This window comes from Tamandua tetradactyla, chromosome 14, assembly GCF_023851605.1.
Source record: "Tamandua tetradactyla isolate mTamTet1 chromosome 14, mTamTet1.pri, whole genome shotgun sequence".
Lineage (NCBI taxonomy): Eukaryota > Metazoa > Chordata > Mammalia > Pilosa > Myrmecophagidae > Tamandua > Tamandua tetradactyla.
This window is the reverse complement of record NC_135340.1, coordinates 77,247,252-77,261,313: the sequence shown is the minus strand read 5'-3', so window position 1 is coordinate 77,261,313 and position 14,062 is coordinate 77,247,252. Positions and strand designations below refer to the sequence as shown.

General features: G+C 44.1%; 1 protein-coding gene across 2 annotated transcripts in view; it reads left to right on the top strand.

Moving 5' to 3' along the window:
* Nucleotides 1-446: 446 nt before the first annotated feature.
* The window catches only part of RORA (RAR related orphan receptor A), a 717,907-nt gene continuing 704,291 nt past the window's right edge, over nt 447-14,062 (top strand). The window contains exon 1 of one of the 2 annotated variants that reach the window (XM_077128083.1): nt 447-627. In XM_077128083.1, coding sequence (XP_076984198.1) covers nt 462-627 — 166 coding nt within the window. In that variant the 5' untranslated portion in view covers nt 447-461. The remainder of the gene's footprint in view (nt 628-14,062) is intronic. The other variant, XM_077128089.1, reaches the window with a different exon arrangement.

Sequence of the window (14,062 nt, the reverse complement as noted above, 5' to 3'; positions counted from 1 at the left end):
TGGGGACCGAAGTTCCGTCCCCGACAGTCTCAGAAGTAGGCAAAGAATCGTCTCGCTGAATTAAAAAATTTTCGTCCCTGGGCTGAGGAGAGGGGCGGCCCCCTCCTCCCCTCATTTACCCACCTCCCCAAATTGGCAGCCAGTCTGCGCCTCTCCGTCTGGGGTCTGGAGGGTGGAGAATGTGGGTGTGGGGGCCGGCTGGAGAAGCTCTCGCTAGCGCTGCCTGTGGCCAGACGCGCCTCCCATCCCCTCGCCGGCGCACACACGTCCACCCAGACACTCCGCGCGCTCCCTCGCGCTCTCGCCCGCCCGCCGCCGCCTGCTCTCTCACTCCTGCTTTCCCCGGTCTCCGTCTCCCTTTTTTTTTTTTTTTTTTGGTACCATAGAGTTGCTCTGAAAACAGAAGATAGAGGGAGTCTCGGAGCTCGCCATCTCCAGCGATTTCTACATTGGGAAAAAACATGGAGTCAGCTCCGGCAGCCCCCGACCCCGCCGCCAGCGAGCCGGGCAGCAGCTGCGCGGACGCGGCCGCCAGCTCCAGGGAGACCCCGCTGAACCAGGAATCCGCCCGCAAGAGCGAGCCGGCCGCCCCGGTGCGCAGACAGAGCTATTCCAGCACCAGCAGAGGTAGGAGGCTGGGAGAGGGACTGAGGAGGGGGCGGCGAGAGGCGCCGGGGCGCAGAGCGGGGGGCGGCCCGGAGCGGGCGCTGGGGGCGCGGGGTCCCACCGCCGCGCGCGCGAGCCTGCAGCGGCGCCCGGACTTCGGAGCACCCCTCCCCCTTTCCCCCTCCGCCCCCCAGAAATGTTGCAAACTTTTGCAGCCCGTTCTCGGGTTGCGGGAGGAGAGGGGGACGGGGGAGGTGGCGGGAGGGTTGACAGCTGGCAGGCTCACCTCTGGCTTTGATTTTTTTTTTTTTTTTTTGCAAAGAGAAGAGGAAATCTGCGTTGTCGACATTAAATACGTTACCCCAAAATTCGGAGAACCGGAGAGTGGGGGCCCGGGAAAGAAACTTTTAAAGAGGCAGTGTCCTTTTAAGAAGGGGGAAAAAAATCTGTTTATGGCCACCTTCCTCCCCCCCTTTACCTTCACTCCTCTTGACAGTTTCGGCCCTGGCGGCCCGAGTGGGGTGTGTTTTCGATCCCCCAGCAGAGCTGGGAGGGGGTGGATGAAGTGAGTGACTTGAAAGCCCCGGGGGTGGAGAGGAGGCCAGCCAGGGTCTGGGGGCAACGTGGGCGCCCTCCCTTGAGCACGGTGGTGGGTTTTTGGATTTGGAGGAAACGCGGTGCAGGCACGCGAGGTGCTCGCCAAGTTGTCTGGCGGGCGCGGGGAGGGGAGATGCGCAAGTTTGCAGACCTGGGGTTCGGGGCTCCGTGCCCAGGCTGACCAGGGGGCGTGTGCGCGCCAGCGCGCGGAGGGCTGCGGTCCTGTGGGGCGCTCCACTCGCATTCGGAGTGTGCGTCTACGAAAGCAAACAAGCAGAAAAAGAAGCTCGAAAGGCACCCAAACTTCTGCTCTGGGAATCCTTACCCCCTCTGAGGTTCCAAGCGTTTCTGCAGGAACCTGGGGACGGTCAGTGCAAGCTGACTGCTGGTTGGATGGTGCGTGCGATGGTTCCCCCTCTCGGGGTGATTTTTTTCCACTTCATTTTGGTGTTTAGTGTGCGTACGGGCAAGAGGGGCCCTGCCGACCCCTTTCTGCTTTTCCCTAGTTGAAGAAGAGAATTGAGAAAAGCACGCTTTCTTAAGGCTGTCAGAACCTGATGTGGGTTTTTCTTAGGGAGGAGGATTATTTGAACGCGCCTGGAGTTTGCAAAGAACTGGAGGAAGCTACCGCTTTAATTACTGTTGTAAATAATGTATAAATCACGCCTGTCACTCGGAGGAAGCTGGCTCGCAGGAGCAGCGCCGGGCTGGGGGCAGAGAGAATCTCCTGCCCGGCTCGGCACCGGCCTAGCGGGCCCCCTCCCCTTGCCACTCTGCCTCGGGCGGAGATTGGGGGGCGCCGGAGAGAGGCAAGTAAGGGCCCCCGGGAGCCGCTCCCTTCCTCTCGGTGTTATAGTTGGAGGTAGGAATATGGCTGATCATGTGTGTGCTGGCTGTTTTACAGTATCTCCCCCCCCCCTTTAGCCACACCCCCTGTCCGGGCGCTTTCCCATTCACGGAATCCTAGTACAGTAAAAGCCATCAGGATGACACACGCGAAAAACATTTAATTAAAGGCGATTTCTGAAGAGTGACCATGCCGAACCACAGTTTGAATGGGAGGGGGTCAGCGGGGCCCTGGAGGGGGAGGGAGCGAGATCCGGGCTGGGGGCCCGGACCTGCCGCCAGCTCGGTGAGTTTGTGTGAGGAGAGCTTTTGGCTGCAAAGAGTATATTTAGACCCTGAGACGGTGGATTTGGAATGTGAGCGGGTTATGTAACAGGGTTAATCAGAAACACTGGAGAAAATCCCCTTCATGTGTTTTTGAGGCTTTTTTTTAGGGAGAGGGGGCTACAGTGTATAGGAAACCGCACTAGTTTCTGGTTTGTGCCACCATCCCCCTGCTGCTTAACCGCGCCCCCACCCGCACCCCTTCTGTGTGTTATTAGCATCTTCAGGTGTCATTGTTGCCAGAAGGTGTTCTTGCAAGAGATCATGGTGGCAGGCTGCAGAACCTACTAGCAAATCCGTAACTTGCTGTTTTTGCAAATTATATAACGCTGGGGCATTCTGTACCACCAGCCCCCTAGATTCAGCACAAAGGTGATAGGGACAAAGTAGAATTGGCATGTATCTTGCACAGCTGACCTGCTGACCTACATCCCCCTGCCCTCCAGAGCCTCACTCATTCCCCCTCACTCTTCTTTGAACCAGCCCCTTGTCCATTCCTCCTAGGAGATTTCGTGGAGGGAGGGGGAGGTAAGGCCCAAACACTCAACTCACATCCTGCACGCAGGCACTAGGTTATATAACAGTCTGAATGGAAAAAGGAAGGTCAGAGATGGAGGCATCCTTTAGCTAACACAGCAGTAGTAATAGCTTCCAGAAAGTATGTGCATTTGCAGACTTTGACCTCAGATGGAGCATCTGCTTCTCAGGGGTACCCGTCTTTGTGTGCGTAAGCTAGAGAGAAAAAGAGAGAATGTGTAAGTATGCCTGGTGGATGAGTGAATTGAAAATGGGAAATGTTTGGGTTTTCAGATGATGTAATGGAGTTGGCAGAATATGCAAGTCGGATCCCAGAGTGTAAGCAGAAAGAAAATTGGAGCTGGCATCCAGTATTAATGTTGCATAAATTACAATATTGGAAAGAAATTAACCTACACACTAGGTGATTACGCCTTTTTAATACTTAAAATATAAAGGCACACAAGTAGAAAAGAAAAGCAAACATCATCGTCTTATAATTAGCATTTTCAATCTTAAGAAAGATTAAGTGGAGTTCTTGGTGTTGGGTGAAATGGGAAGCGTTCTGATTTGGAAGATGTTTTCCAAAGGGGTACCCGAGTTAGTTTCTAACCAGTAAACATCTGAAATCCGCAGAAATTATGGCCTGGGTTCTCATGACATTGAGGTGACCTCATGAGATTTTAACTGGATAGACTTGAGGATATTGTTGAATTCTAAACTTCTGGGAATCTGAGTTTGAGTTGGCTGTGTACCCTTAGTTCCTGAACCTCCAAAATCACGTGTGACTTTATAATCTGAAAGACACCCCTTTGCCCCATCCTTAAATTTGTGCAAGGGATGTTAGCAGTTTCAGTGAAACTGTTCAGTTTTCCAGTTGGTATTAATGATGGCTCCCGTCATTCAATCCCATCTTTAGAGCATAATGAAAGGAAGGAAAAACAAAAGAAAAAGAAAGGCAAGAGGCAGGATGGGAAGTAAGAATGAAGTGGGAGGGGTGAAAAACCACAGCGAATCTTTACTTTAACAAGGCTTGCAGGAACTACAGGGACCCACAAGCATTGTGACAAAACTGTTGTTAAAAGTTTCCAAAATCTTGTTGTTATATGCATGCCAGGAGCTTATGTGTTTTATTTCACTAAAATTATCCTCACGGGGCTGTGTACCATACTATCAGTTTGCTACACCAGGGCTGAAGGTTGAAGGCTTTTAGAGCAGGTCTACCTAAGGGAAAAATCGAAACCAAAAGGTGGGATTAATGCTGAAAAGCTTAGTGGGGTTGAGAGTGAACCCCCTGGAAGCTCAGCTTAGATTGATTTAAAATCGGTTAACAGGCCCTGGAGTTTATTGGTAACCCTGAGGACTTCTAGAACCACATAAATCTTTGACTTTGAAAGTGCTTGTTCTTCCTACACCCCTTCAGTCTTGGCTGGTTCTCTTTCTAGTAGGTCTGGCAATTTAGAGCTCTTCCTAGAGATTGATTCTCGGATTGACTCTTTCCACATGGACCTGGCTGTCCACGGTGAACAAGCGATGCCCCCGTAGTTTGAAAGAGCTACTGGCCGGGATAAAATCCTTGCTAGAGGGATGGAATAATTATTTTTTAAACTAAGGGACTTTAATTTTCTGGTAAATTGTTCATAAAAACATTTATGATTATACCCTTTAAAATGTAATAGAATAATTTTAGGAAATGCATTTGATGATAGTTATAATAACCTTTTCCGTTATCCACCCTCCTTATTTCTTAAAAAGAATTGAATTATTAATCCAGAAGCCGAGTTCTGAGTGGCTAAAAACATTTACAGCAGACTCTTTTTATGTTAGTCCCCTGCTGGAATTTTCCAAAACCTACTGGCATTAAAAACTGTCTCTATTTCTGAAAGTGAAATGTGGGGCCTGCACTGAAACCTCTTAGTTGGGAGATCCATGAGCTGTTTCAAGGCAGCAGAGGTGGTGGGGGTACAGTGCACACTTTTGGTTCCATACCAGACTTCTAAAGTAGATGCAGCAAGGTGCAAGAATGTTAATTGCAGTAGTCGTGCCTCCAGATGAAAATGTTCTGAGGATTTTTGGTGACAGCCGAATTGCTTTTGGAGGGAATTTGACCACTGTCCAGCGCCAACCCTTGGAAAGAGAGGGAGACAAGCCGGGGCTTCCTCTCCTCTTCGTACTCTGATCACTTAAGCGTTAAGATGCACATTTTTCTCCAGATCACTGTCCGTTTTTGCGCTTAGGAAAAGTGCGGTGTTGAGGGGACAGACTGAGCCATACGTTATTGAAAATTCTGTTTGTGTGGTGTGGTCTCTTAAAGCATATGCCACTTTTACTGAGTGCAGTTTCCTGCCCCGCCCCCTTCTCTTCCTATTCTACTTGACAAATTGTGCTTTGTAGATTATGTATGTACTTCTGTCAGTAGGAGCAAAATACATAACTATATTTCAGATTAGCCATAGAAAAAATTGTATGTATTGTGCCTGCCCCAGTGCAAAAACCGTTTTTATTTATTTATTCTTTATGGCAGATGTGGTTCTTCTTAATATGACAGGATGCTGTGCATCCTTTTTGTCTGTCATGAGCCAGTGTGCACAGACTATTAGGTAAATAGCATCCACTCCCTCCCTGAAATTCCTGGTCCGTTCATTTCAGATTAGCAATCAGTTTTTCTGGAGAAAGGAAAATCTGTTCTGAAAGGTTTTCCTTGCTGGAGTGAATGCTAACCTAGAGTTTGGAATACCTTTCTGAATATGAAGATGGTCTTCCTTGCTCAGAATTTAGGAATAGATATGCTGTTTTTTCATTTTGTGTTGTTTTTTGTTTTTATCTCCCTCTATTTCTGTCTGTTTTTATGCTGTTCATTCTTCTATGCTTTTGTGTATGTGAAGTTTTGATTTTTGCTTTTTGGATGTTATTTTAATAATTTTAATTCTTTTTTGGTATCTAATTCATAATAGGAAGTGTTGATTTGGAAATGAGCTATAAAGTTTTTCACTCATCATATTAGAATGCATGCTAAGGAAAATAAAATTATGTATTTTTAATTAATTCTTAAAAAAAACAGAAAATCTGCAATTAAATGTTGATAAATACAAATAAGCAACAATTTTTCTATGATGTAATGGTTTTTCTGACTAAAAGTAGATTAACCAGAAATATTTGTTTACCTTTCCTTTACTGAATGTTTCTAAAATGTGCTGGTCCCCTCTCCTACCCTAGAAAGAACCTTGAGAAAGTAACTGAGTCTTTCTTTGAGGTTTGAGGATATTATGATGCCACAGGGTCACTGCCCTGATCATGAATTCTGATTGTACATTATAGAACTGTAAATGGAGACAGTGTCAGAGATTGGGCTAAATCTGTCTTGATCCCAGCTTGGAAATTGTATTCTCTTATTTTGTTGTTGTTAGGTCTTCAATATCAGTGTATTTTGTTGTTTGCCTCCCCCCCCCTTTTTTTTCAAGTTTCAAGTAGCAAAATAGAAATCCACTCTAATTAGTTGGTTAATTGAGGTTCTTCCTTTCTAGAAAAATTTCAACCAGTCTAGACCCTTCTTAATTCTTTCCCTGGAGTCGCAAAGGATGTAACATCATTCTCAGATATTAATGAAGGCTTTTGTATTTACAGATAAGTTGCATATTGAGTAGTCATTACATAGTATGACTTCTCCCCTGTATAATGGTAGATAGAAATGGTAACAAATTTTGCCTCTTGCTTGGATATATTGAAGAGGTGGCTTTGGTAGGATGTTCTTAAATCCTGAAAGTTAAGAAACTCTAGAGTTAGAATAATGTCACTAAAGAAGATTATGATTTCCCCAGAGGAAACCCTCTATCTCAGTGTAGGTCTCAGTTACTGAACCAAAGTGGAAGGCATCCCTGGGAGCACATCATCAGAGGCCAGCTGTCTCCAAGCTGTCCCACTTGACTTGATAATAGTTTGCAGTTATCTTGTGATATCTTTGATGTCATAGGGTTGGAAACTCGTCTTGGGAATTTTGGTGTTCTTTTGTGATAGCCCAATTATTTTCATCATTGTCTGTTTTTGCTTTTGAAGTAAAGAAATTACGGAGGTTGTCTAAAGAAATCTTTAGGAGAGGGGAATGATGAGAGATAAATGTGCCACAGCTCACGGCTTAGGCAGCCTTACTTTTAGTTCTGGCTTTTACATGCTAATGCTAAAAGGAATTACAGGTAACAATTCCCTTGTGTTGGTGGAAGAACAATGTTCTTCTATTTTTTTTTTCTCCCTAGCAGTTATTTTATGGTCTTAACTGACATGTCACTATTGCAAACTATCTCATCACATTAAATGCTCTGGCACTGTGGTTTCCTGGTGATTGTCATGTCCACTTTTTCCTTCTTGGGCCCTCCAAGCTGTGGCATCTGTAAGCAGCTGAGGAGCCCTCTGCAGTGTCCGGTGAGCTGAGATTATAGGTTTCCCACAACTATAAGTGGTGGAGGATGCGCAGGCTGTGTCCAGGTTGAGTTTCCAGCCAATGCTGTTTTCCCTGAAACTCAGGCAGAGGCTAGAAATGAGTAGAAAACATGACTCCCCAGCTTCAGGTCATCTCGAACTATATTGTTGGGTATTTGAGATTTAATTATGAACTACCTGAAAGTTTTCTGAACCAATTTGGAAGTACCTCCACCCACAAACAGACCTTAAAGGATGAACTTTTCCAGGATGCAAGGAAGGGTGCACTTAGTAGAGGAGCCTCAAGCCAGTGAAAGAGGCAGCACACTGTTAAAAATACCTAGCTTACTTCGGGGGAGGATTTGGCTGAATACTGATGAAGTTTATGAAATATGAATGTAGTGAAGTTGCTGTACGTAAGTGGTAGGCGTGTGTGAAAGAAGCAAGAAGAAATAAAATTGTGTATAAATGACACTCTAAAACTTGATGAAATTGTATACGTGACAAGAATGGTGACGTTTGGGTCTTTGCTTAATGGGGGAAAATAAACAGACTTAAAATCTGTATGACAAACCAGACGTGGGACTAAAAATGATAGAATATAAAATCACATGACTTATTTTATAAGCAAAGAACACTATCAGGGATAAATAGGCAAGGATAAATATTGCAAAGAATAGAGGTGAGGCAGAATAGGGGGAAAAATAAGGGACCAACACTTGAATTTGTAATAAGGTATGGTAATCGCTGTTTTAAATAATCCGGACTATTAACTACTGTGCCGTTAGGTAGAGAATTAGTTATCGCCAAACAAAAGGCATAAATATGTATTTTAGGTTGTGTAGGAAAAATCCTCTTGATCCCCAAAGCATAAATATATGTACTGAGAAGCAAAGCTGCACACGATTTAATTTTTTCTGTCTTATCCTGATTAATTGACAGCCAACTGTATGCCTCTTTCCTGAAGGTGACTTTACAATCTCCAGACACAGACATTTCTCTCAGAAGTGGAGTTGAAGGAAGGAGAACCACAAGCTAAAGTGTGTTTCACTGGGTGAAGTATTTTTGGGGGGGGAAGGCGGGAGGGAAAGATAAGAATGGGGGAAACCGGGAAATGGAGTAGTGCATTCAGAGATTGAGAATGTTTGTTTGGGGCTGGGGAGTGGGGCTGTGAATAAAGGAAGGGAATCCCTAGAGGGAAAAGAGACTTCTATGCAAAAGCAGATGAAATTAGCATTGACTCTGAAATGGCTGCGAATGTGACTTTCTAATTTTAAATTATCTTTAACAAGGGCAATGAAAAGAGGAAAAGTTGACACTTTGAGAAGTTATGACGAACTTGTCGAGAATACCAATTGACAGAGGCAGGTAAGGGAATACCTGGAAAAAGAGAGCAAGAACAGGTCTGAAGGGCACCGTGATCTGCTTCCTAGTGTGTTAAGGGAATTGGCGGGCGTGTTTATTGACTCTTACTATTAGTTTTAAAGAAACCTGAAGAAATGGACAAAGATGGAGAAAAGGCAACCAGTTGTGATTCGGCTCTTCAAGAAGCAAAAAGGCTCATTGCATCCCACACGATTGGTGCCAGTAATGGGGAGGAATTTTATGGAAGTTAATGGATTTGCAGCATCCAAATCACAGAGGAAACAAGTGTATATTTATCAAGTCTACAACTTCTTAAATAAACTGCATTGTTTTTCAATTCACTGTATAATTATAAAAGCAGTGAATGGTGAGAAGGCCGTGGCATCAACGGAGCACATTCTCCTGTGAATGTGTGGGTGGCAGGGATATTATATCTGAAAGTACAGGACAAAATGGAGGGTGAACTGCCCATAGCTCTAAGTTGTCCAAGTAATGAAGTATTGGGAAAGTAAAGGGAAATTAAATGCTTCAATAATCAAAAATATTTTTTCGTGATCATATTAATTGAGCTGATGACAAGTGTAAATTTGTCAGTTATAGTTTATCTTTTCTAGCACTCATGACCCACTTCAGATGAGCACGTTTATGCAGACAATTGGAAACTTGGGCCATTTCTATAAACCTGGTGATTAAACCTAAAGTTGTGAAATTTCACAGTGTGAAGGAGGAAGGTTGAAGATTAGTGAGGTTCTACAGCTTTCTGAAGGTTTCCCAGAGAATCAGTAGAAGAACTGAGGCTGCAAGGAAAGGGCTCTTGAAAGTTCTAAAGCTTGCTTTTTAATCTGGAGCTTGGTGATATGTGTTAGGCATAGGATGCCCGCTGATGATATTGGGTCATATTTTATTAAGCTAAAGCCTTTTAGAACCATAAGGGGCCTTAAAAATCATCTAGTCTAGTCTCCGTTTAAACCAAGGCTCGGAGAGGTGAAATACTGTTTCGGAGGTCACATTGCTAAGAAGCGGCGGAGCTGGGACTAGAACCCTGGTTTTCTCCTTCCTTATGTAACCTCCTTCCACTCGTGCACGGTACCGAGAGCCTCAGGAGATGAAATAAGGTACACGATCAAGTCCCTGCCCTCCGGGAATACTACCCGAGGATATTCAATTGTTAATCCAGTGTAGTTGTTGTGTATGAAAGTCAGCATGAGTTATTCTGGTTACCCATCAATAGTGGAACATTGTCAGTGATTGTTATGTTATTTTTATTATTAATTAAAAAGTAACCAGTGAGTTCGATTCCCAGTGCCTGCCCATGCAAAAAAAGAAAAATGTAACCAGTGACGCTCTTGGCTATGTAAGTCAAACCTCTCTCTAAAGCTTAATGAAAATAGTGGCTGAGTCTTATGCTCTGATTCAGTAAAAGTAAAACACAGGGCATGGAGTGCAGCATCTTGTACTTAGTGCTTGAAAGAACTAGACCCAGCCTGTGAGCACAGTAGCCTGTCTCTCAGAAGCGATCTTTCCACAAGGTGGAGGGTCTAAGGCTGTGCTATTTATAGATGCTCAAAAGTGAATCTGTTAATGGACTACTACGTAGCCATTAAAAATCGCATTGTAGGAGAAAAGTATTTACTGATGGAGGAAAATGTTCATGATTTGTTGCTAAGTGAGAGGTAACAGGTTTCATAATAATATGCACACAACGATATTCTTGTACAAAATATTGCATATATATAGATAGATGAGCAAAAATAAATTAATTGGCCCCATATATGCCTAAATGATTATATGATAAAGTGGTCTTCTCTGGGTGATGGGATAACCTGCAAGTTTCTTTTCCTTTGTGCTTTTCTGTATTTCCTGATTTTCTTGCATTATGCATGTATAACTTTTATAGTTAGACACAAATAAATATATATATTTTTAAGAGTGTCTGTGTGTTGTGAAACTGGGGACACTGCAGAAGAATTGATACTGGTCTTAGCTTGTTCATAGAATTTCTTGATGTTTTGGGATGGGCCAGGTTTCCTAGCCCAGAGAACAGTATCTTTTGACACTCCTGCTCAACCAGGAAGACAAGGATCGTTCCACCTGAATGTTAGAGGAGCTCCCTAATACCCGAATGTCTAGCTCCATTAGGTCAGTGTCTCCTCAGTGTCTTTTTGTCATGATAAGAAAAACATCATGTTGTGATCCAGAGTACACGCATACATACATGTGCACAACTGTAAGGAACTTTCACATGAAATGTTCTTTACCTGGGATGCCCTCTGTTATTTTTTGCTCTCTTATTTAAAGACAAAACACAGGTCATGAGCCACTGAATTGGTTTCATGATCTATTTATGGGTTGTTCCTCGTAGTCTGAAAAACCCTGTGCTTGGGCATGGGCCAGAAGCATGGCCATGGCCTGGCAAGGGGAGGGAGGGAGGGTCTTCACAGTCACTGATCTTGAACTCCAGGTGTTACTCATTCTGATTTCATGGAGGAGGTGGGGCGGGGAATAGAATGTAAATACTTATTTATGACCATATGGTATCTTTAAGCCACTTTTAGTGATTTTCTTGAACTTGATGGTAATTTTAGATGTGCATCTGCCTCGTCTGGCTTAAAATATAAATTCTGGGATTGCCCCTTTGGAGAACAAGGGTGGCATTCTTTTAGTCAACAGATGTTTATTGAGCACCTTCCTTCTATGTTCCCAGAGCAGTGCTAGGATCTGGGGACAAAGAATGAACAAGTGAGGTCAGCTCTCTTCTTGGATCTGACATTCTAGTGCTGGCATTTCTCAATGTGGTTTCCTGGCTGGGTCACCTTTGGCCGGACACTTCCAGTGTTCCCTCCCTAAATATGCTGTGGACTTTGCACTTTTCTCCTCTATGCCATATAAATGTCTTTACCCTTCCTTTCCTCCTGCTCCCCCCACCCCAACTAAATCCCCTGTCCTGCGTCCCAGTCTTTCTTTGCTTGTTGAAATTCTACCATCTTTCTAGCTCCAGATAAGATTCCATTCTCTCCCACCGGCTGTTCCCCTGATCACCGTTTTTATGTTTGTTTCTTTTCTTTCTTTCTTTGCTTTTTAATAGCAGTCAACCTAATGGGTTTTGCTCACTCAACACATATGTAACCTCTTCCTGTGCCTGGTTCCCACTTATAGTATTATTTTCTAGGTGTGAGCCTGATCTGCCCAAGAAGACCCAGAAACATGGTGTACTTTGTTTTTTAACTTTTATTTGGAGATACTTTCAGATTGTTTCAAACTTACAAGACAGTTACAACAAAAATAATACAACCCCCATACAGAAAATTCCAGCATACCCCTGCCCACTCCCAGATCCCCAAATCCACCAATTCTAACGTTTTATCACATTTGCCATAGCATTTTATCTGTCAATCCATCTATCCATCTATCCATCTGTCAATCTGTCAGAACATTTTCTGAACACTTGAGTGTAGGTTGTATATACATCATGCTCCATGAGCACTTAAAACTGTGCATTTCTTAAGAGCAAGGTTATTCACTTAAGTAACCACCATAAATGCAGTTATCAAGTTCAAGAAATTGAATATTGATATAAAGCTTATAGTTTATATTCCAGTGTTTTCATATGTTCCAGTGATGTCTGTTTGAGCCTTTTTCTCTTCCATTCTTAGAACCCTCAAGGATCAAATAATGCATTTAATTGTTATTATCTCTTTAGTGCCTCTTTCTGTTTTTTTTAATTGTGGGAATATGTATACAACATGAACTTTCCCATCTCTACAACTCCCAAGCATACCATTCAGTGGGATTAATCACATTCACAATATTGCAGAACCCTCCCCACCTTCCATTACTAAAATGTCCCCATCTCCCCAGACAGAAACTTCACACCCGTTATGCATTAACTCCCCATTCTCCTTGCCTCCTGCCCCTGGAAACCTGTAGTCTGCTTTCTGTCTCTGTAAGCTTGCATATTCTCATATATTTTCTTTTTCATTACCAGCACAGTGTACTTATGTTGCACCCCTATATGGTGTTTTGCATAAAGTAGGAGCCCATGAACTGTGCAGATAATCTCTCCCACACTGCCCTGTAGAGCTGTTTGCTTTCTCAGTAGATTCAGATCAGCATTTCTTGACTCTGCAAGCGCAGCTGGGACTTGCTTATACTTCTAACTGGGCCTTGGGTATGTTTGTCCCACTTCTGCCTCTCTCAGATCCATTGATCCCCTCAATTGCAGGCTCAGGCCTGCTGCAATTTTGAGCCACTCAGACCAAGGCTGGACGATTTGGGAAGCAGGGTACATGGTTGTTACAAGCCTGCTGGGAGTGAGACAGACTGGGCCAGAGCCTCAGGTTTACTTTGAGTTAACTATGTGATGTTAGGTAGGTTCATTAATCAGTTCAGTCTGTTTCCTCGTCTGAAAACTGGGAAAAGGATGCCGGTCTCCCAAGGTTATTGGGAGGACCATGTGTGATAATGCATGTGAAGCACTTGTGCAAGATGCCTAGCACATAGAAAGTGCTTAATAAAGTGTAGCTGTGATCATGGTGGTGCAGATGAACTGTACGGCCCTCTTGCCGCCTTTTCTCTGTCTCCTCCTCAGGTCTTCAGCTCCCTATATTGGGATCTCTCCTCCGTGGTTGCTTTGTGAAATAAGCAAGAGTCTCAGCATTGGTGGAGACCCTAAAGCCTTTCCTCATAAAGCCAGTTCCCTTTCCTGCCCCAGTGCCTTATGTCACCCACCATGGAGGACTGGATCTCACCAAGTATGGACAAATCACTTAAGTTCAACCCCAGCAGCAGCTTACATCTTACACTGTCAGCCCATGCCTGTAGTCCCCCTTATCTCTGCTCCCACTATTTCCACAGAACCCGCTGACTACCTCCTCCAGTCATTGAGGCTGAGGTAGCCCCCTCCTTCCCATCTCATTCTCACTCTGTCTCACATCTCATTTCTCAGCAGCCCATCATTTCTCAGCCTCCCTTTCCCTTCACTTCCTTTCTCCTCCTGCCAAAAAATCACATTGGAGAAGCTTATCTGCAAGGGTTCCATTCAATTTGCTATACGTTAATGTTCCACTATGGTGACCCACTGCTGAGTCTTTCACTTGTAATGTAATCTAATAATTTACATGCACTTTGCAAGCAATACTCTCAGAGACTCACAACCTGTTTGAAATTGCTCTGCTGTTACAGTCTTTGAGCTTGAGCTGATGAGAGAGCAGCATGAGAAAGAGTAGTTATTGGAACCACAATGCTAGTGGGTAAACCCAGTGAAAGGTAAATAATGTTAGCACAAGGTAAGAGTATGCTGATGGATTATAATATCTTTCTTAGAGAATCAATTAGAACTTGCTTAGGGTCTTTTATTGATTTGGGCTTCTAATTGGACTAGGGTAGGTCAAGGAAT